Here is a 26,525-nt window from a genome sequence, read left to right as displayed (position 1 = left end):
CCCCTCATATATAAATATCATAAAATCAAGAGATAATTGTCTTGGTTACTTTTCTCTTATTGCTGGGCCAAAATAGCCAGCCCTCAAAGTGAAAGAAGGAAAGGCATGTTTATCTATTATGTAGGTTTCATTCTATAATCATCTGGTTCCAACGCAGGGTAACATGGCACAGGGGCAACACTTCAAGGCAGCAGTCAGCAAAAGCAGCCAGAGCAAAAGGAGAGAAGAGCAAGCCTCTTTTCCTTCCTTGTATTGTTCACAGACCACCCCTTCTTCAGGTGGTGTAACATTCACAAAATCTCCTAGCCTCCGCTTGCACAGGATGAAGGTATTTACAAAGAAAGAACCCTGGATACCTGATGAGTCTCTTGGTTAGCTTCTAAATATCTCAGTTTGACACAGTGTATCAACCATAACAATCCAGCCCTTGTCAACTTGGAAAGCAGGCACATTTGTTTTTGTCCCCAGTGAAGACTCCTGCACATCTCTTTATGTAAGAACCATTTAGTCCAGCTGCAAGCAGTGCCAAATTCTTAACAGTTTCAGCATTGCTGAAAAGTCTAAGCCCCGGTTCTCATTTGAGATGTAAGACAAACTTTTAGCTGCAAGGCCCTAAACAAATAAAAACAACACCAAACACTTTTGACATGCAATGACATAGATAAGCATTCCCATTCCAAAAGCTGCAAACAGGGCGATAAAAAGCATTGGGAACAAAGGAAGTCCAAAATCCAGCAGGATAGATGAAGTCATAGTTGCACATCTAGTACCTGAAGCAACTTGTGGCAAATTGTGAGCAGCAAAGGGCTTGTTTGTTCCATCCCATGGCACTTTTTGGTGATTGTACCTCCCACAACTTTTCTCTTAGTCTTACTTTGCTTTTTCTTGCAGCTTTCCTTAAACAATCCACATTCCTGGCCATTACAAACTTCTGGGTGCTCCACTGAACCTTTGGCTTCACATTCATAGCTTGATGTACTGCCCTCTCATGGCCACTTCACGTGGCTTCCCTTCACTTGGCTTCTGCAATCATGATGGATGCCTTTTTAATCTTAGAAACCTTGCATTCTGCATGCACCTAAAACCAGCACCATGTGGATGATGCCAAGGTCTGCTGCCAATAGGAGTAGTAGCCAGGCTTTTCTCTCTCTTGCCTGTAGAGGTCAAGTTCCTGGATCAATGGGCACTCCGAATCCAATTCTGAGAAACAAATTTCTTATGCCACTGCCATTCTGGAACGTGTACTCTTTAGTTTTCATCTCAAAGCAAAGTCTTTGACTGCAAAGATTTTAGACTTGTTGCTTTGTACGATGCCTTCAGGCCATCTTTTGTATTCTCTTGTTCCTTCTCAACAGTTGAGATTTACTCAGCTCTGTCATTGCATCGCTCAGCTGTATTGGAGCTTCCTTTCTGATCAAGCTCACAGTGATTCAAATCATAATGCTGGGCTCTTTGCTCTTGATTTGCAACATAAACATAGCTAAAAATACCAAACAATAGCCATAACAACTCTTCAATAGTAGACTGCCTTGAAATTTCTTCTGAAGATTAATTAGTCTAGTCCTTTAATGTTAGGCTCAGGCAAAGTCTCTGAACACAAGCAAATACACAGAAATTTTTGCTAAGCAAAATTCTGCCGTAAAACCACCAGTGCAATTATTCTTCCCTGCAGAAACCTCCTGAGCTGGTCTTTACTGGTTTTCTGAGCTCAGATCAGAATCTCTCATACAGAACAGCCTAAGGTGTCTCAGCTTTACACATTTAGGTAATATTTCCAAACCTTCCAAACTCTTCCCATGAGTGATTTCCAAAGATTGGGATGGGTCATGCTGTTTTGCTTGTTGCATTCATTGCTGGTGTTCTAGTTTTGATGCTGTAGCTGTGGTCCCTAACTTTACTGACATACTGTTTCTGGTCTGCCATGGAGATCCCCAGGGCTGCTCCATCCTGCTTTAATCTCCTCTTCCATTCTCATGGTTTTTAAATCCCATGACTGAGTATCTCGTTCAAGTCACTGGTTGCAGGACAGTAAGCTTTGTGCACGTTCTCTGCTGAGGTCCCTAACCCTATTTTCATGAAGATTTCCACTTAGCCACTAGGGCTCAGAAGAAAAAAAAAAAAAAAAAAAGAAAACAAAATGAACAAAAAGCTGTTGGCCCATTGGGAGGGAGCAGTGCTGGTGAAATTTGCTGTAAGATTGTTGAATATAATCTTAAGAGGGCTAGAATAGCTGAAATAGCCAAAAAGAAATATTTTGAGTAAAGCCGGCTAGGGTCTTTTATGAGATCAAGATCTCTCAAAGGAATTTAGTCTCCTGCCATTTAGCTTGTGGTGAATGGCTTCTAGTGAAGCTCCTGGGAGGATGTGGAGTCATTTTTCCTGCAACTGGCTTTTAAGAAAATTCTAAACTTTCAGGAACTATACTCTTTAGCCCCAACTTTAAAGATGTTTCCTTTCTATCTAAACCAAACAAAGTTCACATCTTCAGGTTAGTGTTTTGCTTTTGATTCTCACTGGAATCCTGACAAGAAGTTGCTTACTCTACCCAGGTTTCTGTGTCAACATTAGGTTGACTTGAATTTCCCTATCCTGATCTGTTAGTCTACCATTCTTAATCTCAACCTTCCACTGTTTTAGAGTTTTAGCACAATATAGGACACTTAAAAAAAAACAGGGTCCCATACACATGGTCTCTATTGCAATTATCAATGTGACCCTTATTCCCTACTGAAATCCCATGAAGCTAGCCTTTTCTGTCCAGTTTTACCAACATGCTCTTTTGAGCTGTAAAAATAAGTACCTCTAAACAGTTTTTGTAGAACTGACAGTTTGTCTACTCTTCACCTCCCTCTTATGTTCAATGTATCCACAGTTATTACTCCAGTTCTGGTACCAATTTTTGTTGCTACTGTTGCTTTAGTCTCTTTCCTCTTTTGGTATACAATGCCTCACACCAGTAGCTTAATGGAAGAGATGTTTATTCTTGCTCACAATTTTTGAGAATTCAGTCTGTGATTGACTGACTCTAACTCAGAAACTATGTGATGGATGTTCATATCATAGGAAATCTGCTCAAGAAATAGAGAGGAAGTACTGTATGGAATGTGACATGTCACCTTCAAGGTCATGCTCTAAGGCTTCCACCTCTCAGAACAATGATTCCCTTCTGAACAACACATTCAACTGTAAATTCGTTGTTAAGTGTTTTGTCAATGAAAAAAGAAGTCAATGAATTTGAAATAAAATTCATATCCTACTTTGAGTTGTCCTGTGCATCATATTGCTACCAGCAGGTTATTCTAGAAAATGAAGCTAAGAGGTTCATTGGTTGTTACTTTCACTTAGTTCTCAGCAGCACCTGACAGTAAAGCCCATCTGGAAGTGTCTCTCTGAAAAGCCCATAATGTTGCGTCCCTGGCACAGGGCATTGCTTAGGAAGTGGCAACTCTGATTTCTGTTCAGAGACCAAAGGAAGTTGGATGACTGATGTTGCATACATCAGTGGTCATCACCATCTCTACCTTCCTCATCATTATGAAAATATAATGTTATAAACTAATGTTCAGAATTTTTTATGAGAAGAATGTGGATTACTTGCCTTCACCTGGTGGATCATTTTTCTTTCTGGACTGTTTTTGCTATATGAGGAGCTCTTCACTTCTGCTATGTTTTTTCTTTTAGAGCTTTGCAGTTATTGTCAAAGAATTGAGATGAATCAGTAGTCTCATAACTTGTTATAGAAGCTCTTTGTCTAAGCAGGATGGATGCACTCACTTGCCAGTCCATTAATCTTAACAATGATCAAGATAGGCAGATGGATCAGCCTCACAGAGGTGGAAGAAGTTAGTGTTAAGCAAATGTGGCTTTAGCACTACATACTATATTCATTAATAGGTTAACCTGATCTGATTCAGCTTTCTCAGTGCTAAAAATCAGTAGTTCTGATCCCAGGTTAGGCAGATTTTAAAAAGCATCTCTTCAGGGAGAAGCTATAAAACATATCATCTAGACCACTTTAATGTGTATTATATGGTATCACACATGGCTTATACTTTGCCTCTGTGTTACAAATTTTAACATCTAGGGAAGCGTTGAGTTCAATTTTATATGAACAGAATGATGAGAACATGTGCCTTTTTATCAGGAAATATTCTAAGAAAAGGCAACACATATCCTTATCAGAAAAGACACACTGTTAGATGTAAGATGAAGTAATGACTGTCACACCCTTGTTCCCTAGTTATATGCATTTAAACATCTTGAGAATCATTTACCACTTAACCTATGGTACACTAGAAGCAGAACGCAGGGAGGAAGCATATATTCTTTATGGTTAAGTAGTATCCCATTCTGTAAAACACATACATACATGTGCACACACACACACACACACAAAAAAAAAACAAAACAAAAAAAAAACACACACATCTTTTTTATCTGTTCATTGGTTGATATGCATCCAGATTGAACCCGAGATTTAGCTATTACAAATGTGCTGTGATATACGTGGGTGTGCCTGTATTAGTGAGGCATGGTCTTTTAATTCTTCTAAGAAGAAAAAAAGAGGAAGAGTGTAAACAGAAACAAAATGTAAAATACATTTTGTGAAAACAGAAGGAGTTGATCAAAGGAGAGGGGAACTAGGGAGAATGGGTGCGAAAGGGATGAAGTTAAAGGAAAAAACTAAGAAAAAAAGATAAAATGGAAACATAAATTTATAAATAAGAAAAGGAGTTGAAGAAAGAGGATAGGAATAGTGGAAAAAATGAATCAAGATATACCTTGCACAGGTACAAATTTCCTAAAATGAAGGTGGTCATTTTGTATATGTAAATTGGGCCAATGAACTTAATCAAAAAGGAAAAAAAAAAAAAAAAAAAGACCCAGAGAGCAGCCTTGGCTTTCCACAATGTGAAACACAGGATCCATCTATAAGCCTGAAAGTACCTATCAACAGACACCAAGTCTCCTAAGCCCGTGTTCTTAGACTTGAAAGCCTCTGGAATTATGAGAAATAAAGTTGTTATCTATAAGACAGGTACTCTCTTCAGTGATCCATCTTTTTAAAAAAATTCCCACATTTTAGCAGCATATTCAGTTATGAACTCAGCAATGACTCATCTACTGATTATCGGTATGATATCCCATGATCCAGTCAACTTCCAGAAGCCTCACTTGGGATACATGTGACTTGCAGTCATTTTAACTGTAAACCATAGGACAGATTCCCTAATGACTGACATGGTTATCTGTAGAGCTGAGAATGATTTGACCCAAAGTCTTACAAAATGAAAATCAATTTTTGTTTTGTCATAACCTTGGCAGGCCCAATTTATGAGTTATGGCATTTCCTCTTTGACTGCATCTGATGAAATGCAAATCATGCCTTTGGTGAATAGCAGGTTTAGGGCACAAGAATTTGTTGGTCCTTTGTGTTTAAAGAAGGTTATTTGAACGTGTAAGGCCTTCTCCCTGAGCATGCACATCATTCACAAGGGGTTTCTTCTATCTGTCAATTGTCATGCTGTGGCCTCTAGATTATGAAAACAATTAGGGCATTCCTGAAACAGTCTCAGTGAGCAGACTGACCCTAAATCAACTTCAATGAGCAACCTTGGAATTCAGAGCCCATATTAGGCACAACAGAGTATATATATATCAAGTGAGAGACAACATGAGAAGCATTGATTTACAGATATCTTAAATATAAAAGATAATATTTGAAAATGAGAATGTATATTTTATGTTACTTTTTGTATTTCTCATGAAAGCAGCCACCTGATAATAAAACCATCAGGCCCCTAACTTCTTGGAAATGTAATCCCCCTCTTCCCGAAACCCTCTCTCTTTTCCTTTCCATCTCTGTCTTCCTTCTATTCTCCCTGCTCAGTGGTCTTTCCTGTGCATCTTCCCCCTCTCCTTGTGCTTTTGAGACAGGGTCTACCATGAAGATGATACCAGCCTGCCAGTAATGATCATTCTGCTTCAGTGTCCAGAGTGGTGAGGTTAAGGGAGTTTAGAGGGTTTTGCTTGGCAAGGATGCAGGAATAAATTTATAATCCTACTCTGAGATACTGAGGGAGGTGAATAAACAATGTGAACATTGCTAGGTAATTTAGTGCCATATGAAGGCAATATTCAAATTAAAAATTAAACAATGTCTTGTTGTATAACACATTGTGAAGCCACTGGATTCAATTTGAAATCTTACTAGAAAAAAAAAATGAAAAGAGGTTTGTGCTTTAAAAGGAGCCCTGCACCTAGGATTTTTACTTTTTTAAAGAAATAATCTGTTTCTTAGGTGATAATCTATATTTTCCTTTGTTTTATCAAACATATTATTTGGTTTTATTAATATTACCAGTTGATGACTCCAGTCTGGATTACTACTTGGTCTATTTCTCAGTATTCATTTCGAGATATAGGTCTCCTTTACTGGCATGCATGATAATTTGAACTGAAAGTGTGGACAACAGTATCTTTGTTGAGAGAGGATTAATGTCCCTTCAGCAAAGACTGAACAGATCACTGAGAGGAAGCAGAGCTGGGCTTGTTTTCCATCTGTCCATGTATCCAGAGCACAGCCTTTCAGAGCTCAGACACTGCTGAATTATTTTCTCAGATATTTTCCAGTATTCTTCTAGCAACTTCTTTCTGCTTGGTTTTCCTGAAGTATTCTACATGCAGGTGCAATTTGCCTCTACAAATATCAGGAAGGGAAATTACGAGGTGCTGAGTTGGGTTCAGAGATACCCCTTTTTTTTCCAGATTTTTGATTCTACTTTTGCTTCTGGAAGCTTTGGTTTCTCTCATCGGAGAGCTTTTCCTACGCAGCTTCTCATGGTGTATCTGCCTCTCAGTGATTCTTCTCATGACCATGATTTGGTTGAAGGTGTTAGTCAAACATACATTCATAGAAAGTACTGCAAGGATGACTTTGGCTTTTAAAAATGAGAACTATTTTATTGCAGATTACATTTCAATCCTGTTTTAGTAGCTCTTTTCATGTAATATTTAGTGTGGACAATTCTCTTTACAGGGCATTCTGTAACTTACTTCATAAAACATTGAAAACTTTTATAAATTGCATTCAGGTTCAGAATCTTGTGATCTTTGTAGGATTTATTCCTGGATCATCTTAATTTTAATTCTATATCTTTTAGAAATTCAATAAAGTATGTTTACCAATTAAGTGAATGATTGTGTCTTTGAAAATCATTTTGTGATTTACCATCTTACTTGATTGAAAGCATATAACAATCACAAGTATAACATAAGCACGTAGAAATTCAGAGAAATTGCTTCTTTTACTGAATGACTCACTAAATACTTTGGATACTTACAAAGTTATAAATTCCCAAAGTAAAATAAAATGTGGGAGGTATGATGATAATTATGTAGTCTTTCTCTGAATACAATGTGTACTCATACTCTGCTGTTCAAGCTAGATTAGTTAAACATTAGATCTAATTATGTCTTAGGAATAAGACAATAGAATTCTATGTATTTAAAGATGCATATTTCTCTCATCTTAAGTATCAAAGTAGTTGTGTATGCTGTTTATTGGAAAGGAATTTTCTTATAATGATGCATTTTGCAACACACTGATTTAAATATACTACCTAGGGTTTATAATCAAATGAAATGGGATTTACCTAAGTCTTGCTTTTCCTTCTATAACAGAGGAGAACTCTCCAGATGTCCTCAAGTAATGACCAGTTTCACATCCCACCGTCACAAAGAAACACTGGTGGTGTCTCTGAGATGATTCCCAGTGACATGAAGTTATATATTAAAGGGGCTGTGTTAAGTTTTCATAACATCTCCTACAGAGTAAAAACGAAGAGTGGATTTATGCTTGGTAAGAAAACAGTGGAAAAAGACATACTATCCAATATAAGGTATGTGTTTCATCTGTACTTTGTTGATCTACACCTTAATTATATGTTTTACATATTACCACTAATGTGTTGTGAGCATTTGTGTCCTTGCATATGTACCAATATATAGGTATATAATTTCATTTCTTTAAGGTAACCTTGGAACACAGTGATGGAATGACTTTTCTTTTATCATCAAGACATTTTAAAAGAATGATTTGCTAGTTTATAACAAAAGATTTTAGGAAGAAACAAATGTGGTATTTTTAGATCTCTTATTTTTGTGGCTTTTTAAGATTAAAAGTAGAAGACTTCAGATTTCTCACTTCTTTTTGAAGGTATCGTCTACCATCATTTTGGTCAGTTGATAGTTTCCTCTATGGCCATGCCTTGAGCTGAAACAATGTAGCTCTGTCTAGGACTGGTCTTGTGGCTGCAGCCAAGACACAGAATCTACCTCCAGTGGCTGTTAGTGCTTCTTGTCTTGTGGAAAACTTGCTGGTGACACCCTGCTAACAGTTCTATATTCATATTTTTTTCTTTAAACTCACTGATAAATTCCTTATTCCTTTGAATTTGTCATCCTTGGGTTCACTGAGTATCTTATTGCTCTTTCTGTTTTCTCTGTTATAATTATGTATGTTTCGACCTTTGGGTATATGATTTTCTCTCCATAAATGCCATTGGATAAGCTATTGGGGAATTAGTTGTCTTTGGAGGCATTTGTTGCCTTGCTTTTACTTGTTTCTCCTTTCTCTCTCTCTCTCTCTCTCTCTCTCTCTCTCTCTCTCTCTTTTTCTCTGTCTCCCTCCTTGTCTCTCTTCTCTTTCTTTATATCTCCCTCTCCCTCTCTGTCTCCCTCCACTGTGTGTGTGTGTGTGTGTGTGTGTGTGTGTGTGTGTGTGTGTGTGCTGAAAGTACGTGGTTAGCGGGAATGGAGACTTTCTGTTGGTAGCAAGGAAACCTTATTTGGTATTGCCTTTTTCCCTTTGTTATGGACTTTGCTTTATTCAATTTTTGATAGTTACATAGATTTTAAATCTATTCATGCAACTAGGAATAGATACATAGATACAGTCTCTGTTTCTTATGGAGAAAATCCTTACTGATGATATAATATCAACAGATTCAATCATATGTCACTCATTTACATTAAAATTTGTTTCAATAATTTCACAGTTTCTCAAAGAACCACAAGGAATATACTAACATACTATCCATGGCAGGTAGACTGGGATTGGGGAGGGAGAGAAGGGAAATACAGAAAAAAAGAGGATATATTATAAAAAAGAAAAGGAGAAAATAGAAATAATACTTGAAAGAAAGAGGTAGGTTGATCATCGTTTTTATTATTTATAAATTAGATGTCTGGTGGAGTGGAGCTTTAGAGTATATTTGTGTGAGCACAAATGACAGAGGGAGCGTTCTGTAATTTGACCTTGAGGGAAGCTTTGAAAAGATCTGACCTTGATTAGATAAAAAGGCTGTTCAGGTCTTATATACATAAGTTTCATGTGGGTTACACTGATATTCCAACATAGGCATTATTTAGGTTTAAGAATTAGTTGATTTTCTTCTCTTTCTGCATGTACTGACACTTCTTATATACAATAAGATACATAAAATATATATTACATGTTACATGTATATTAGATCAATGAGGTAAAGAAAATGGGAAAATAAAGAAAAAGAATCTAAGAAGAAATAAAGGCAAATGATTAGATGCACACAGTTGCAAAGCACTAAAGTAAAGCATCCTCACAGCACTCCATACCTTCCAATATGAGTCCGATGAGTCAGCTCTTCTCATGAATTTTTGGGTCTGAGTATTTCTCACATTTCTGTCCTCTATAAAATGCCACAAAATGTTTCTTACAGTCCTTCATCTACAGGTAGATCCTCCTGGTTTCTTGGCTGGTTGCACTATTATAAACTGTTCAATTCCCTGCCTTTGAGTGCACATGCCTGTCTTATGCTCACTTTAGAAGTAGATACCAGAAAGTTACTAGAAAGGGTGATGCATGTAAAGCTATAAATAAATAAAAGTTGGTTTTTGAAGCATGTTTTTACATTGGTGGCCAGGACAAGGTGACTCAAATATAAAGTGAATTTTCTGTTATGACTAGTCCAGGTTAACTAAAATTTCATTGTTTATGTCCAAACTTTCAGTAAGAGGTACCTCAGTCAGTTAGCTATACCAAATGCACATTTCACCTATCCTTCTACTTGCCATTTAATAATTTTGACAGTTCGGACAAAATGGGCAAAGAAAATAATGTCTATTACAGTCATAGTGAAACTCTACCCATTCTAGGATGGAAGTGTCTGATAAAATCAAATTACCAACAGGTCACAGGCTAATATCGTAAAGCAATGGGGCTGGGACCTCAGTATTGGTCTGTGCTGCTGGCAGATAACGTGTTCAGCAGAGGCTGTCTACCAGATCAGCTTTTGTGGTTGCAGTGTTGTTGAATCCATGGATAAGCGGCTCAAACTCTCATTGGTGGACTTACAAAGTAGCATAAACCAACGCAGTATTTGACATAGCCCTGCTTCTAACTGGGCAATACACTTCAGAGCCAGTGGGTGCAGCAATGTGCTCATACTTGTGGACTTCACTTCTCTGGTCTTGCCCCTTATTACAGAGCAGCAAGTGGATTGGTATAAAGGTGTAATAGATTTTTAAGACACAATGAGAGTGACAGTAAAGTAGAAAAATATTGTAGTACTGTGGGAAAGATTTTCCTGAATGCTGTGCATACTTTGAATAAGTATACTATAATTACTACCCTTTTTCCTATAGTCAGGAGTCATTGTTCACTTAATAAAGAAGTAGAAGAGCAAACAGCTTCTTTCACCATTACTCTTAGTGATAAACTAGCAAAGTTTTGCTTCCTGTTCTTGCAGTCTGATGCTCAGTGGATCTAGAGTTCTTCCAGACGGAGCAATGATTGAACAAGAGAATACAACAATGATTCCATTGAACTGGAATAGATGGTTTTACTCTAATTATTTTGTATATATTACACTGAATCAACCAGATTTTAAAAGGATATATGGTGTTTGGAGGGAAGATTGATCCAGTATAAGAAGGAGAAATTGGATTTTACCTCCACAATGGTTGTAAAGGAAAGGATATTTGGAGTACATTTGGAGTGCAGGAGGCCACTTAGGGTTCCAAATATTACCATGCAAGTAATTCAGATTAGTGAGCATCTTAGCTAATTTCTCATCACTGAAACCCCAAACTCAACACTGAATTATCAACAACTTCCAAGAATAAATCTCATGGTAGTGGGAAAAGTGGAGGAAAAACTGCTCAAATCATAGCTATAAAAAGCCTAGAGAGAAGAGACAGTGAGGAGGTTGACATGGTGATGTATCTTTCATGGTGACTCTTTCAGTGATACTTTATCCACAAGACTCTATCTCCTAACAAGAAGTCAGGTATAGCACTCCCATGATTCCACCATGATCTAAACATTCCACCACTGAACACAAGAGATTTCTGCAAGTCACTGAAGATACAAATTATAGCGATGGGAAACCATGATACTCAATGCATCATGGATGATAAAAACCCAAAACTTTCATGAAGTGTCACCCACCTGAACAACAAGCAAATCCCACTGAGATGTTTTCCGAAGACCAAAGTAATGGGTGGTAGATACAAGTTTTCAGTATCAGTGAGAAACACCAGCTAGATACAGAAGTATTGACTATAATTTTTATGAGTATATCCTTCTCATTTTGTTTATATATTTGTACATATTAACACATCTACAAAATAATCTTTTTTTCTTTCTTTGTAACATAATGTTTATTGGTCTTAAGCTTTCGTAAATCTGCAAGATAATACATAATTTAATGAATTCAGAATACTTTGTGTTCAATTCTAGCAGGGAGTTAGTGTGTTGTCTGGCAGAAAATTTATGCTACATTCAGTGAGTGTAATTAAGTACTTTTGATTATATTTGGAGATTAAGTATTGTTTAAGGAGATGCCTCTGATTGTCAAGTTTAGAAACAGTGAACTATTACTATCTACCATTGTATTTCAACTTGAATAAAAAGCACCTGAGGGAATTAATAAATTGCAGTCATCTCTGTGAAAGATTGACACATAAGCCAAAAATGTGAGTTTTGATGACCATACATGGATTGGAAGGTACAGAATTCAAAGGGAAAAAGGAACTGTTACCTTTATTGCTTTTTCCACCACTCTTCGCCATTGATTTTGAACACTGGTCTCTACTTTGTTCAGCATTCTACTCAGACTCCTGAGCTTTTCCATGCAGACTCTGGCCTTCAGACAGAAACTGACCCAAGTGACTTTACTGTGAGTTTTCAGGCTTCCAGCTCTGGCTGCTTCTGGATTCTCTGGATCAGCAGTACACAGAGAGCACTGCTGAAATCTCTTACCTCTGTCCTGCAGATGGGCTTCTGACTCTTCTATATCTGATCCCATAAATCAACCTAATACATTTTTTATATAATATGTATTTTTAAATCAGTTTTGTTTCTATAAAGAAAGTTTCCAAGGAATAAGTGGCTTTGAGAATACTATAGTGCCTCCCTCCATGAACTTAATTCATTTCACAATTTTGAACTCAAATAGGGTTTATCAAAAACAGAATCAAATTTCCCTATAAGGTTCAGTATAAATAAGATTAATCTCTTCTGACCCCCACTAATGCAGCTGAAAACAGATATTCATTGGAAACTGAATCAAATTTCCCAAAAGATTCAATGTAAATACAGCTAATACATCCTGAACAATATGTACTTTTAACCACAATAATATTTTTTAAAAGTACAATACAAGACACTGTGATAGGTGACAACAGTAATCTGACAATTCATTATTGGTCTGCACACATTTGACATCTTCCTCATGGCTATACATTTTCCCCATGATGCTTGCTCTGCAGTTTCCTTGGAGCTATGCTAGATCAAATAATACTGTATGTACTAAAAAGCTCACCAAAATGCTCTTTAGAGCAAGTGTATACAGTTCAGTCTGGAATCATGATCTCAACTAGTGGAAGCTCATGTGCCAGAGCACAGATATCTACATTTATGTTCCTGTGGAAAGAATGTTGTGGTCCTGTTTGTCACCCAGTGTAGAGTTCATGTAGTGAAGCAAAATTTTGCCAAAGATGAACCAAATTAGTCACAAACACAAGTGTTTGTGAACCAAAGTGTTCCTGTACATGAAAGTTTACTAAAGAGACCTGAGTCATTTTTATAGGATGTGAGTGAAAAATATCCTTAGTTTGTATTCTAAACTTCTGTTAATCAATTTTTTGTTTTAGGTTGATTCTTGCTTTCTGCATATAATTTCATCATACTGTATTTAGTGTACTCAATTAAAACTCAAAATTGGCACAATTTTATTTAATGTGAAGTAGTAAGTCAATATATTTTTATGCTTACAGTGGGATCATGAGACCTGGCCTCAATGCCATTGTTGGACCTCCAGGTTCAGGCAAATCTGTGTGAGTATAAAACTATAGATTACCATGTTAGTAGTTTCAATGCTCCTTAAAAAAATCACGGTTACATGAGCAAGGATTGGATCAGTATTTTCTGTGCACATCTGGTTTGGCCCTGGGTGCTGTGAATAATATTGTTAAGTTAGCTAGCAAAAGACTACCAAGTCTTATTGGTCAGGTTTAGGACTAAAATATTATAAAGTATTTGGTTTTCAGCAGCCAATTCTATAATGAATGGAGTATGAAAATAAATGGATTATTGAAATGGGACGATGTAATAGAAGTTGTATGTATAGTCAAGAGTGTTATGTAAAAAAGTGTATTGCCAGGGTTTTACCTCCAAATTCCAATACCAGGAAGATAATTTGGGAGATCTGTGCCTGATAAACAAATGATAACATTTTTATTTTGGGGTCCTTTCATGTATCCTATAATGAATGTATATATTTAGATACACCATAGAATATCTAGATTAGTTTTCTAACTTGAGCAGGAAGCATGATAAATATGGCCTGTGTGATAGGGATAAAAACCCCAAAATGTGTATATTCTTTTATAGATTGTTGGATGTCTTGGCTGCAAGGAAAAATCCTGAAAAATTCTCAGGAGATGTTTGCATAAATGGAAAACCTTATCCTGCCAATTTCAAATGTGATTCAGGTTATGTGTCACAAGTGAGTATTACTGGGTTTGCATTTTACATTTCCCATTTTTATATGGGCAATTGCCTTGGTTTATAGCTTGCAGCTGATTACAAAATCTGCATGTAGAACTAAGTTTCTTGAGACCTGCTTTTAATAATTATTCCTCAGATTTAGTGTGGTATTAAATGAAGATGCAGAGTGGATATGGACTTTTTCCTTTGTAGGACAGTGGCATCCATTGTACCATTTCCAACAGGGTCTAAAGCTATACTATCCCCACTTTTCTCACTCCCTTAACACTGTCCTTGAAAATTCATTGTAGAAAGTCTGAAAGTGGGTTCTACATCATGAGAGAGGAAAAACAGAGATAAAAACAGATACAAAGAAGACATGGAAATTGAGATTTTAAAATTGTGCTAAAAAAAAACCAGAGTTACACTTTTAAGAAAAACTGCAGCAAGACAGGGTTTTGTTTCCTTGCTTCGGTAGACCACCTCAATGGTGTACACTTCTTAGTCCTTACTGAAGTAATGGTAAGTTCAATTTTACAATGGCTTATAAAATTCAGGGTACCCGGCCTGCCCTTTTACTTACAAGCTACCTTTTCCTCCAGTCCCCAAAACAACAGCCTTAGCATGAGACTCTCTTAACTTGAATCACATGCACTGTAACCTGAGAGAGAGTGAAAATGTACATTGTAGATCACTTAGTTTAAAGATACCACTTTCCTCCAGCTTTGAATGTGTTCAAGTCTTTGAGTGTATGAACTTCTTTTAAGGGTCTAGCTAAAATCTGTAAAAGTGTCCTGTTCATGCTAGTTTCTAATGTGTGCTAAAAATCATGTTTCTGCAAGGGAATCAACAAAACACAAATCAATTTTAAGAAAGCAAGACAATCATAATTTCTGTACTGTCCTTGGGTGTGCAAATGTGGGTGAAACTTATTCCAATGTAATCTGCAGACCTCTAAAACGTAGATACTGTAATTTGTAGAATTGAATGTAGCTAGAGCTCTACTTCGGCTGTGTTATGTTCTTGGATAAACAGATGTGTTCTAGAATGATGAGTGAACTTAGAAAGGATTGGGTATGTCTCACTAAAATACCATTTGCCTTAAGGATGATGTTGTGATGGGCACGCTGACAGTGAGAGAAAACTTGCGCTTCTCAGCAGCTCTTCGGCTTCCCACAACCATGACCAATCATGAAAAAAATGAGAAGATTAATGAGGCCATTCAAGAACTAGGTCTGGATAAAGTGGCAGATTCCAAGGTAATGTGATTAAAACGAGTAAAATCATACCCACATATGACATCATGTGTGTGAAAATAGACACTTTCTTTATGTTTGTGAGCGTTGGCTTCCTGTAGAGAAGAAGAAAGCATCTCATAACTTCATAAGGACATTTAAATTAAGCTGAAAAAATTATTTAAGAATGGTTTAGTCCTGGGGCAGAATAAGCTGTAGGAAAGAAAACTTCCTCATGTAGTGGTTTTCAAATGCTCCTCACCCAGCTTCGCTGTTCTGGATCATTTGGTAATTTGGCACTGATTTTCTACTTGTGCTTTTCTTTTCAAACTTAGGAATTCATCTGTCTCTCCTTATTCCGGGGAAGTTTGTGCTGTTGCTTTTTGAAGTTTCATTTCTAGAATTGATAAATAATGTGTTTCAGGGAGTTTTGTTCAGCATATTTTACCTGGTGTAATTCTCAGGTTATATTTTTATGGCTTTTCCTCTTCTTTCCGCCCATGTACATTACTTTATTTTTACCTTTTTTTCCCCTCAGATTCTACTCTGTGAGGCTCATATTTTGCATTTACAAACAGACTTGTGGGGAAAAAGAAAGAAAGGGATAGAGAGAAAGATATAGAAAGACAGAGAGACAGGCACAGAGAGAGAGAGAGAGAGAGAGAGAGAGAGAGAGAGAGAGAGAGAGAGAGACAGAGACAGAGACAGAGAGACAGAGAGAGACAGAGAGACAGAGAGACAGAGACAGACAGAGACAGAGAGAGACAGAGACAGAGACAGAGAAACTCCCTATTTGGAGGGTTGTGTAGATCCATGAAGGGAAATCAAAACAATGTCCTTTCCAGTTGAGAACTCCTTTTAAAAGAAATCTTGTACAACTATTTGGGGTTTTAGTGAAAATGAACTGTTTGAATGATGATTGCTGTGCTTTAACCTTTTGTATGTCCTCTACTTCAGTCAGTGAAAAATAAGGGTTCTGCTAACTGCTGCTTCCCATGACACTTGCTGAAAGACTTTTGTGAACTCTTCTGGCTTGGAAAATAGCACTGCCATGCTACAATTTACCACATAATTTCTATTATGAACGATTCATTTTTCCTTTCTCTTGGGCTCTATGTTTTACTTGATTTTTCTTCTCTTACCAAGTACGTCCTTTTGCTCTGTTTTTAATTTTTTGTCTATTTATTGTCCTATATTAATCTGTGGGATTTTCAAAAAAGATTAAAAGAAATTATTGATATCTTAAAATTCACATAATATAACTGATTTCAATTATTATATTTTTTGAATTTTTATGATATTATAAACATAAACTAGAAAATTCAGAGAAAATAACCTACTTACTTCATTGATAATATTGTACGAAACCAACTTTTTTTTTTTTTGTCTTTTGGAGACAGTGTCTCACTCTGCAGTTCAGGCTGGCCCTGAACTCACTCTGTAGCCCAGGCTGCCCTCAAGTTCACAATGATCTTTTTGCCTCAACCTTGTAAGAGCTGGAATTACAGGTGTGTGCCATCACATCTGACTAATATTTCACATAATAATTTAAATTAGACAGGATGACACAAAGTTTTTCACCAAGTGGTAGTAACTGTGGTCATTCTTCCGGTCATATTTTGTATTAGGTTGGAACTGAACAAATCCATGGTGTGTCCAGGGCAGAAAGAAAAAAGGTCATTATAGCCATGGAGTTGGTAACTGATCCTACCATCTTGTTCCTGGATGAGCCCACAAACGCTTTAGACTGGAGCACAGCACATGCTGTCTTTTTACTCCTGAAAAGGTAACTGCTATGAGACCTGTGCTTTTATTTATTTAATATCTGGTTACTTCTGTGCACAAGATGTTCTTAGTGCAGACAATGCAACAATGAAGCAGCAGAAGATCTTCTATTCTTGTTAGAGTGGAGCAGTCAAGAAACACAGCACTGTTATCAGGAAAGACAGAAGACAAGCACAGGGAGGGGTGGCCATGGAGATTGTGAGTGCTGACTTGAAAAGCGGAGGATTAGAGAAGAACTCAATACTGTGGCAAGTGAGCTATAAGCAGGGAAGTGAGAAAAGGCAGAAACCTTCAGAAAGAGTCTAGTTGAAGGGACAGGCAGTGTCCCCATGGCCAAGCCAGCGTGGTGCATGTGGGACGTTAAAGAGTACAGTAGGACAGAACCCAGTGAATAAGGCAAGTGGAGTTTGGCTAAGGTACTGTTATGACAAACTGCCATTGGTGGCTTAACAATAGAAATTTAATTTTTTACAACTCTGGAGCTTGGAATTCTGAGATCAAGGTGTCCATAGCATTGTTGTTCTGAATACAGTGTCATTGCCTTGGAGATGACCAAATTCTCTCTCTGTGTATCTGCCTGTGTCATCATCTACTTTTAAATGGATCCTATCCACCAACTCAGTGCCCTGGCTTAATGTTAATTGCATGAGGAATGTGGAGTCATCATTATTTCTAGATCCATAGTAGACAAATGCAAGAAATGAACATTTATGAGTGTATGTGTGCATGTGTGTGTGGGCATGTGTATATATATACACATATATGATGGATTCATTTGGACAATAAATGCATTTTATATATTTGATTCCTGTTTGCAAAAAGATGTATGTACATACTTATACTTTTTGTGTATGTTGTGCTTATAAATGTTGTTTTCTCAAGGTAGAATAATTAATATAATCATAAAATACAATAAGATTTAATATTAAGTAGGTAATTATTGGCTAAATGCTGAGTTTACATACTACATCAGTGAGTATATTTTCAGATTATATGGGTGGTTCTTAACAATCTGGACTCCTTGAGCACAGCATAGAAATTCTAATTCAGAGCCTAGAAAGACTGTTCAAGACTTTCATTTTAATAAGGCTTATCATGGATTGTATGCTGGTAATATACCATCATTTAAGAAATCTTTGAATTTTTAAAATGAAACCATTTAAGTTAGCATTAGTTAACAAGATGAGGCTCAATGGAATATTTATAAGAGAAAATCAAGTTGAGCTGGGATCAAATGGTCTAAATTCAGGAAAAGTATATTTTATCTGGAACATTCAAGTCTATATGTGTAATGATTGCTTGCTTCCTCTCCTTTCCAGGATATCTAAGAAGAGACGAACAATCATCTTCTGCATTCGTGAACCTCGGTATTCCATCTTCAAGATGTTTGATAGTCTCACCTTATTGGCTGCAGGAAAACTAATATTCCATGGCCCTGCACAAAGGGCTGCAAAGCACTTTGCATCAGCAGGTATGGTTGAGTTGCATGAAGCAGGTGCCTGATGCAAAGAATCATGGAAGAGAGCACAGCAGGTCACAAGAGTGCTGTTTGATTTTGTGTAGATGATTCTTGGGTTCTCCACTCCGAAGCATCTTTGGACAGATTAGTATCAGAACTTTTCTATACTTTTAGCACTTGTGTGTAGTTTAGGTCCCTTTCCATTTCCTGTCCTAGTTGAGTACCTGTGCACATGTGTCTTGACTTGTGCTTGAGTTGCTTCCCAGGTGTGGTGACGTTTTCTTGAGAGTTTAGTAATTAGTGTGTTGGACTCAGCTAGCTGTTTGTCACTTGAACATGTCTTTTTTCGGGGTGGGGGTGGGATGGGCTGAGAATTAAAGGAAAGCTCGCCTACTGAACGACATGTCTAATCATTTTTAAAGTTTTACTTTGAGACAGGGTGTCTCACTAATACTCATTAAGTTGCCCAGCCTGGCCGCGAGCTCACCATTTTCCTATATTCTTTAATTGCTTTTTAATGTTACCATTTTTCTGCACTGATTCTACCTTACATTGAGTCAGGTGATTTCATTTTACTAGTACATAATCTCTGCTTATTGTTTTGTGATATTTTCATATGATTAGCGATGCTTCCCTGACCTCAGTACAATTTTAAATATTTACTAGCCATCTGTCTTAATATGATTTTTTAAATTTTTTTTGTCTATTTTTTTTTTTATCGGTACCGGGAATCAAACTCACAACTGCCTGCTTGCAAGGCAGGTGCTTATGCCGCTGAGCTAAATCCCCAGCCCCCTTAATATGACTTTTTAAAATTCATTTCATTTAAAAATAAATATGCATACTGTATAAGAATCTGTAGAGTCCATGGAAATTGAATTTCACTATCAGATTTCAAGCTGAGTTGAAATGATTGCACCAAAAGAAGTTGAGGACTGAGTTCAGGTGTGCTGTGTTTGTCATATTCTCTGCAGAATGCTGCTGTGGTAATTTCTTGTCTGTGTGAAGTTAATAATAGCGTGACAAATAAAAATTAGGCTTCTCAGGAAGTCATCATAACTATCATGTGTACTGCTGTTCCATTGATTCCTAGGGGAATTCAGCGATCACATACACTCTGGCACTAATGATTTTTCTTGATATACATGATATAGAGAGTCACTGAAGCATCACATACAATCACATACATTCAATGAGTCAGGAGAGAAGAAAAAAGTTGAGGGAGGATAAGTTTTTAGATTCTATGTTTACCTTCCTCACCTCACCTACCCTCTGATATGAATGTTTTTTTTTATTTCCAATGTCATCAGGTTTGTCTTCTTGGCTTTCCTTCTTTGTTCCATAGGTTACAACTGTAAGCTGTACACCAACTCTTCATGGATTTTGCTGGGCATTCCCAGTGGAGTCCTCACGGCCATGGAATCAAATGGAGATGATGAAGACCCTGAATGTATGTGTGTCTGTAAGACTCACAGAGTGTTACCTAACTGTAGTGGTTGAGATTTAGCAGTGTGATAACACATCTGAACAAGGCTTTGTAAATTCCTGTCAGTGTAGTCTCTGTCTCTGTCTCTCTGCCTCTGTCTCTCTCTCTTTCTCTTTCTTGTGCTGCATTGAACACAGGGCCTGTGGATGACAGGTGACCCTTTATCACTGGCCTCTATTCCTGAACTTTCTATAAATTTAATTTTGAGTCAAAGCCCAGGCTGGAATCCAACTAGCAGGGATCTTGCCTCAGTCTCCCTAGTTTCCAAGATGTCAGCTATAGACTATAATACCTAAATTAAAATAATGTTCTGATACCAGTCAAGAGATACATCATTTTCAATGAGTGCTATTCATGGTTTTGATTTCAATTACAAATGAGCATTCATAAACTACTATCACTTTTCAGAGGAATTTCCTTAAAAATAAATATTTGCATTTCTTGTTTTATGAGAAAGTTGTCAAAACCAGTTAGCCTCTTAGGGTAAGGTTAAGCAAGGCTTATGGTTAGGGTTAGGATTGGGATTACGGTAAGAGTTAAGTTTAGGTTAATCCTAAATGAAGCCTTTGTTTGTCTTTTCTTTTTTCTCTCTCTCTTTTTCTTTCTTTTCTTTTCACATTGGGTCTTGCTAACATTTCCAAGCTATTCACAAGCTAGAAATCCTGTCTCTTCCTCAAAGAGAGCTTAACCGTACATTATTTTTTAAATGAGAAACTTGTTGTCTTAGGCTTTGCACAGAGTAGAATTCAAGGGCTTGAGTGTCATGTTAACAATTATACATCAGTTCAATAATGTCTCTTTCTTAAGAAATAGTGCTGAAACAGAGAGTGGTCAGCCAATTTACTGTATGCATAAGGTTATGACCTTTAGTGAGTATAGGCATGAAAAATCTATTAAATGTGAACCTTTAGTGTGTATAATGATGAAAAATATATAGCTATAGATTGCTATAGCATTGAGATGCAATACAAAAAACAAGTCACAATGAAATTAATTCTTTTTTTTTTTTTGCTACTGGGGGTCCAACTTACAACCTCACCTTTGCCAAGCAGACACTTAAGCCACTGATCTAAACCCCCAGAATTAATCATTTCTTGTCCTTAATACTGTTTGTTTTCTTCATTCACTTTTATCACAAAGGTGAGAAGATTGAAGAGTTTTCCATAAGAGATGAGCCAATCATAGAAAATTTAGCTAAGTTCTATAAAAAATCATCCTTATACAGAGATACAAAGGCTGAAATAGATCAACTCTCAGAAGGTCAGAAGAAGAGGAACTCAGCTTTCAAGGAGTTCATCTATGTCACCTCTTTTTGGAAGCAATTCAGATGGATTAGCTGGCGCTCATTTAAAAACTTCCTGGGTGATCACAAAGCCTCTGTAACTCAGGTAACCTGAAGAATAGGTTTTGTTACGTGCAAAATAGATATGTGGGAAATACTTGGTTTTGATTTATTGTTCTTCAGGATTCATCTCCTACCCACTGAAGAGAGATCATAGTCATGTATTATCATTCACACTCTATCTGGCATATAGAAACAATGAATAGAACAAGAAAACACATTTAAATTTTTAATTCTTGAAAGCTTTTGTTAGAATGTTTCAGAATATTTAATACAAATTATGATGGAAAACCTAAGAGTTATAATTTTGCTTCAAAATATTTCAACTAATGGAAATACCACTAAATTTGTATTCTACTAACAGCCCTTCACTTTCATTCACTGATTCATTACAGAAAACCACTAGAAGGCCATGTTGTTCCTTGGGAACTGTAATATAATAAACAGTGAGCACAATGATCTTTGCTTTCGTGAACGTTATCTTCTTGTGAGGACTGAAACACTATAATTGAAAAAAATAAACAAAGCATGTCTAGTGAGAGAAGGAATTGTGCTGTAAGTCTGAGCGGTGCAGGGATAAGAGAGGAAGAACACGAAGATCAGAGGAGGTTTTTTTGTAGTTGAAATTGGTCAGTGAGTGATCCTGACACCTCTGATTTGACCTGGAGGAGTTGAGGGCTGTGCACTGCCTCAGTGGAGAACCTGCACCTCACATGCTATTCCTTATTGGTGCTATTTTATGTTTAGGATCCAAACCAATTGACACCTTAAAGACTTTGCAGTTTATAAACAGATAGGAGCAAAACTTCATAATCTCTTCACTAAAGTAATGTAATGTGCTTTTCTTTTTGCTGGTTCTTTGGATTTTGGTGACTATTATTTTTTATGATTTTTCTGTTATCCTTAACCTGATAGCACATAGACACTAGTTCTCCTAGTTTATTTTTCAATAATGTATAAGATAATCAATTTAGCTCATTGTTCTTGAGTCATTTTTATTATCAGTCAATGAGTTTCTACTCAGTATAAAGCGATTGTCTATTTTGGCACTAATGAAATATTAGACAGTACTTAAAATGCACACTGTAATTTTCATGTTGGACTATTATTTTTTATCAACTGGAAAGCCAATATTATTATTTGAGCCACTCTCTCAATTGCAACAAAAATTTCTGTTGCTTGCAATTTAGCATTCCTGTAAGAACACAGTCTTTTTGTTTTCCCATCAGTTGAGTAAATTTTTTTTTCTTTGAGAATAGAGTTGATGTCATTTGGAAACAAGTTTGATGATCTCTCTCTGTCTCTCTTTTTCTGTCTCTGTCTGTCTGTCTGTCTGTCTGTCTCTCTCTCATATATATATATATATATATATATATATATATATATATATATATAATTTTACCTGTTGTTACACTGAGCTGATGTAATGTGCTGATTTTTTTTATTTAAATTTTTTATTTGGAATATTTAGTGGTCACATACCTTATGGGGAGTTTTTACATGTGTAAATTCCTCAAACTCTAAACAACTCAATTCCTTTTCCACTCCTTTCCTCTTACCTCTCCTAGAATCTCCTTATGCTAATCCATCTCCCACTTGAAAAGTTCTGTCTCCCTGTTTTCTACTATCTATCTTCTGCTTTTCTTTTTGTTCATATTTTGGGGTTTTGACATAAGATAAACTATGCACTATTTAATTTTGTGTGTCTCATTTATTTCACTTAACACTGTGGTCTCAAGTGGACACTGTGTATAAATGATTTTATGGCATAGTAGTATTCTACTGTATATAAGCATTGTGTTTCCTTTATCATTCAATCTGTTGGGGGACCTACAAGGCCCACTTTCAAGATACAGCGATTGTAAATCATGCTGTTAAACACATGAATATGCAAGCATCACTGTAATGTGATGTTTTCACTTGTTTTAGAACCTTTCAGGGACTTTTTACTTGAGGGTTTTTTTTCCTTGCTCAAAAATCAGATATATATATATATATATATATATATATATATATATATATATGTATATACATTCCAAGACAAATATATGGTACCTTTGGGGAGTGCATGATTAAAAAATAATTACTTGCACACACATCAGGGCTTGTGTGATTTGGTGTTAGAGAAACTCATCTCCATAAAGTGAATCTAGGAGGTTCAGAGAAGCATCAGTCTCTAGAATAAACGCAGGACCTTGCATCTCTTTGAATTTTGCATGGAAATTATTGTTCATGTTTATAAATACTGGAATAGTAGAATAGCAAAAAGAAAATCTTTTGGACAGAGGACCACATAGTAAATATGTTAGGCTTCATAGATCCTATATGGTCTATTTTTTCAGGTCATGAATCCTGCTAGTTTATTGAGAATACAGTCATAACTAGTATGTAAGGAAATGAACAAGACTATGTGTTGACAAAATTTTATTCAAGGACACCAAAATTTGTGTTTCATATGTATATTTGTTATTGTAAGAAATATTCTTGATCTCCTCACATTATTTATTAATATTGGTAAAGTCCATTCTTAACTCACAGCTTAGCACAACTATATGAGTGACACTCTGGTCACTGGTTGATTTGTCACTGACCCTAGGGATAGATTCTTCATCTTTTGTGTTTAATATTTCTCTGTATTTTAAGTAGAATTTACTAATTGTTGTATTTGGCATTTACTAATTGTTGTATTTGGAAGATCTTGCCATGAATGGGTTATCTGTTTAAGGAGAATATTATTCATTTAATGTGCCATGGGTTTTTCTGACAAATCAACTTATCAGACATAATAGTTGATCACATGGAAAGTCCTTTCTGTTAGCATATTAAACATTTGCCTCAGGATTCCTTCTATTAGTGATAGCCATAAACATCCCTCAGAACACACTACCAGAAATAGTGACTAAATATCTTTGGATGGTAACATATTTATAGAGTTAATTTATCATGTTTCATCTACTTTTCAATCAAAAGAGGACTGAGACCTGCTCTCCAATAATTATAGTAGTATAATTTCTTTTGTTATGTAATCTTCAGTTTTCCTGGAGGCTTTTTGGTGACAGAATGAGTAACACAGTTGGAAATTATAAAAGCAGGGCTTTCTCAAGAAATCCACTGTGTTTTGCAAGTATCTCTGGAAACTGACTAAAATAGTTTAAGAACTTTGAAACCTGTGTGAAGCATCCTTTTGATAATAATGATTTTGTTGTTATATCATAGTTTAGATCTCATATTCTCCCAAAGTCTCATGCTTTCAGAAGTGGGATTTTAGACAGTGATTACATGATGGATTTTAGGAAGAGATTGCATGTTATAGCTCACTTGATGCTAGGAGATCTGAACTGATTTCCAGTGTGTCGTTGTGTCATGACTTGGAAGAACACACCTCCCTCTTTGCAGCCTGTGTTCTGTGTCTGTCTCCTGTCCACCATAACATGAGCATCTTTCTTCCACCCAGGCTCTTCCCCAACATAGTTTCTGTCTTGGAGCCAGCTAACTCTGGACTGAAACATCTAAAAATCATGAGTGGTTTAGAGTACTAAGTGTTGTGTTTAATTATGGGTCGTAGGTAACGTGTCCACTTGATGGGAAACTAGATAGGAAATGGCACCAGGTATCATGTTTCAGAGGAAAAAACAGAGGATGGAGAGTGTCAGGTCTGATGAACTTCATAAAATGTTTTACTCAACTAAAGTATAGGTTATTGTACACATGAGCAGAGTGCATGTTGATAAATCCATCACCATTTATTCTGGAAAGTTTTCTGCTGAAACAAAGAAGAATATGCTCAATGTGTAATGAAAATATGTCCAGATAATAGAATTAACCTCATGTTACATTTTAGTAGCAAGGGAATTTTTTAAAGTTACCTTGTGAGTTTAACATTTCAAAAATATCCTTCATAGACTACGGTTTTCACAAACTAGTCATTACAGATCATTATTCTGTTTTACTGTCTTGCCTTTTGTTAAGTTTTAAGCCCATTATAAATTATCTCATGTCTTGATACTGTTCTTATATTGAAATTTTTACATTTATGATATTTCCAAGATATACCGTAGTATATTTACATTTTTTAGATGATCATTTCTCATGTCTGTATGTAATCCATGAGTAAGTATAATTGGAATTAATGAATTCTCTTGTATCATAAAATAGTGCTGAAGCTTTAGCTAGCTGGTGGTCCTTCATAGACTTTTTAACTTAAGAGCAAAGGAGATGTTTGTGCAGTCCCTCTGGGAGCCATCCACACAGATTGAGTAGATGAAAGATGCAAGCACTGACAGCTCAGTTAGCTGTGTGGACCTCAGGTCTCAGGGGCAGAAGTTAATGGAGAAACAGTGACAGAGAGGGCTGAAGGCAGCTCTTCAATGTCCTAGGGAAAGCTAACTGAAACACTTGGTTAAAATGACAATTCCCTTTTCTATGCAATGCATGACTTCCTAGACATTGGATAACTGGCATCCTGTTCACCCATAACTCCTTACTATGGAAAATGCCATTGCGTGATTTTTAAAAAGTTTTTTATTCATTCAGTTTTTGGTATGAGGGATCAAACCCATGTATCACTCAAGGTTTACTAGAGAAGCAGATGTAACAAAGACATACAAATGTACAAGAAATTAAAAGATTGGATTACAATGAATGATAAGCCACAAAGTCGATTGAGGGAGCTCACAGAGGGTTCTTGCACCTTAGAGGCTGATGGGGTTCAGCCCAAGGACTGGAGCTTACTATGGTTGCCTGTGCAAGTTCATGTCAGGAAGTTGATAGGCTGACAGCAGAACACTGAAGAATGTACGATGGAAGGCTGAAGAGCCTATGATAAAGGCTGAAGAGTCCCAGGCAGAAGATGAATAGCCTGTGCCAGAAGCCAGGAGACAAGTGCAAACTGAAGGCGAAGACCTGCACTCCTCTGAAGAACCAGCAATCAGTCCCTCCTCATTTTTCTTTTATTGTACACAAGCTACTACCTTGGGATGGATATAGCACTCACATCATCTGTGTGAACTCCACTTGCACAGATTGAGGATATCGCAAACTAGGGGCCCTGGCCTCCTGCTGAATCCCTTAAAGTTCTAACCTCAGATTGACACAATGACAATATTCTAGAATTGTAACTCCTGTCCTCTCTATACCACATGATGTAGGGCTAATGAGTCACTTAGATTTGCTTCCAAACTCCTCAAGTT

General features: G+C 36.6%; 1 protein-coding gene across 2 annotated transcripts in view; it reads left to right on the top strand.

Annotated features, from left to right (window-relative positions):
• LOC100715503 (broad substrate specificity ATP-binding cassette transporter ABCG2-like) overlaps positions 1-26,525 on the top strand; it is a 54,706-nt gene that overhangs the window by 11,028 nt on the left and 17,153 nt on the right. For both annotated transcript variants that reach the window (XM_063247254.1, XM_063247253.1), the window contains exons 2-9: positions 7,684-7,901; positions 13,318-13,377; positions 13,934-14,048; positions 15,136-15,288; positions 16,893-17,050; positions 18,369-18,520; positions 19,854-19,958; positions 21,135-21,382. In XM_063247254.1, the coding sequence (XP_063103324.1) occupies positions 7,699-7,901; positions 13,318-13,377; positions 13,934-14,048; positions 15,136-15,288; positions 16,893-17,050; positions 18,369-18,520; positions 19,854-19,958; positions 21,135-21,382 (1,194 nt within the window). In that variant the 5' untranslated portion in view covers positions 7,684-7,698. The remainder of the gene's footprint in view (positions 1-7,683; positions 7,902-13,317; positions 13,378-13,933; positions 14,049-15,135; positions 15,289-16,892; positions 17,051-18,368; positions 18,521-19,853; positions 19,959-21,134; positions 21,383-26,525) is intronic.

Source organism: Cavia porcellus, unplaced genomic scaffold (genome assembly GCF_034190915.1).
Source record: "Cavia porcellus strain 051 isolate PalLab524CR breed Dunkin Hartley unplaced genomic scaffold, mCavPor4.1 scaffold_4, whole genome shotgun sequence".
Classification (NCBI taxonomy): Eukaryota; Metazoa; Chordata; class Mammalia; order Rodentia; family Caviidae; genus Cavia; species Cavia porcellus.
This window is presented reverse-complemented; position numbering and strand designations above follow the sequence as displayed.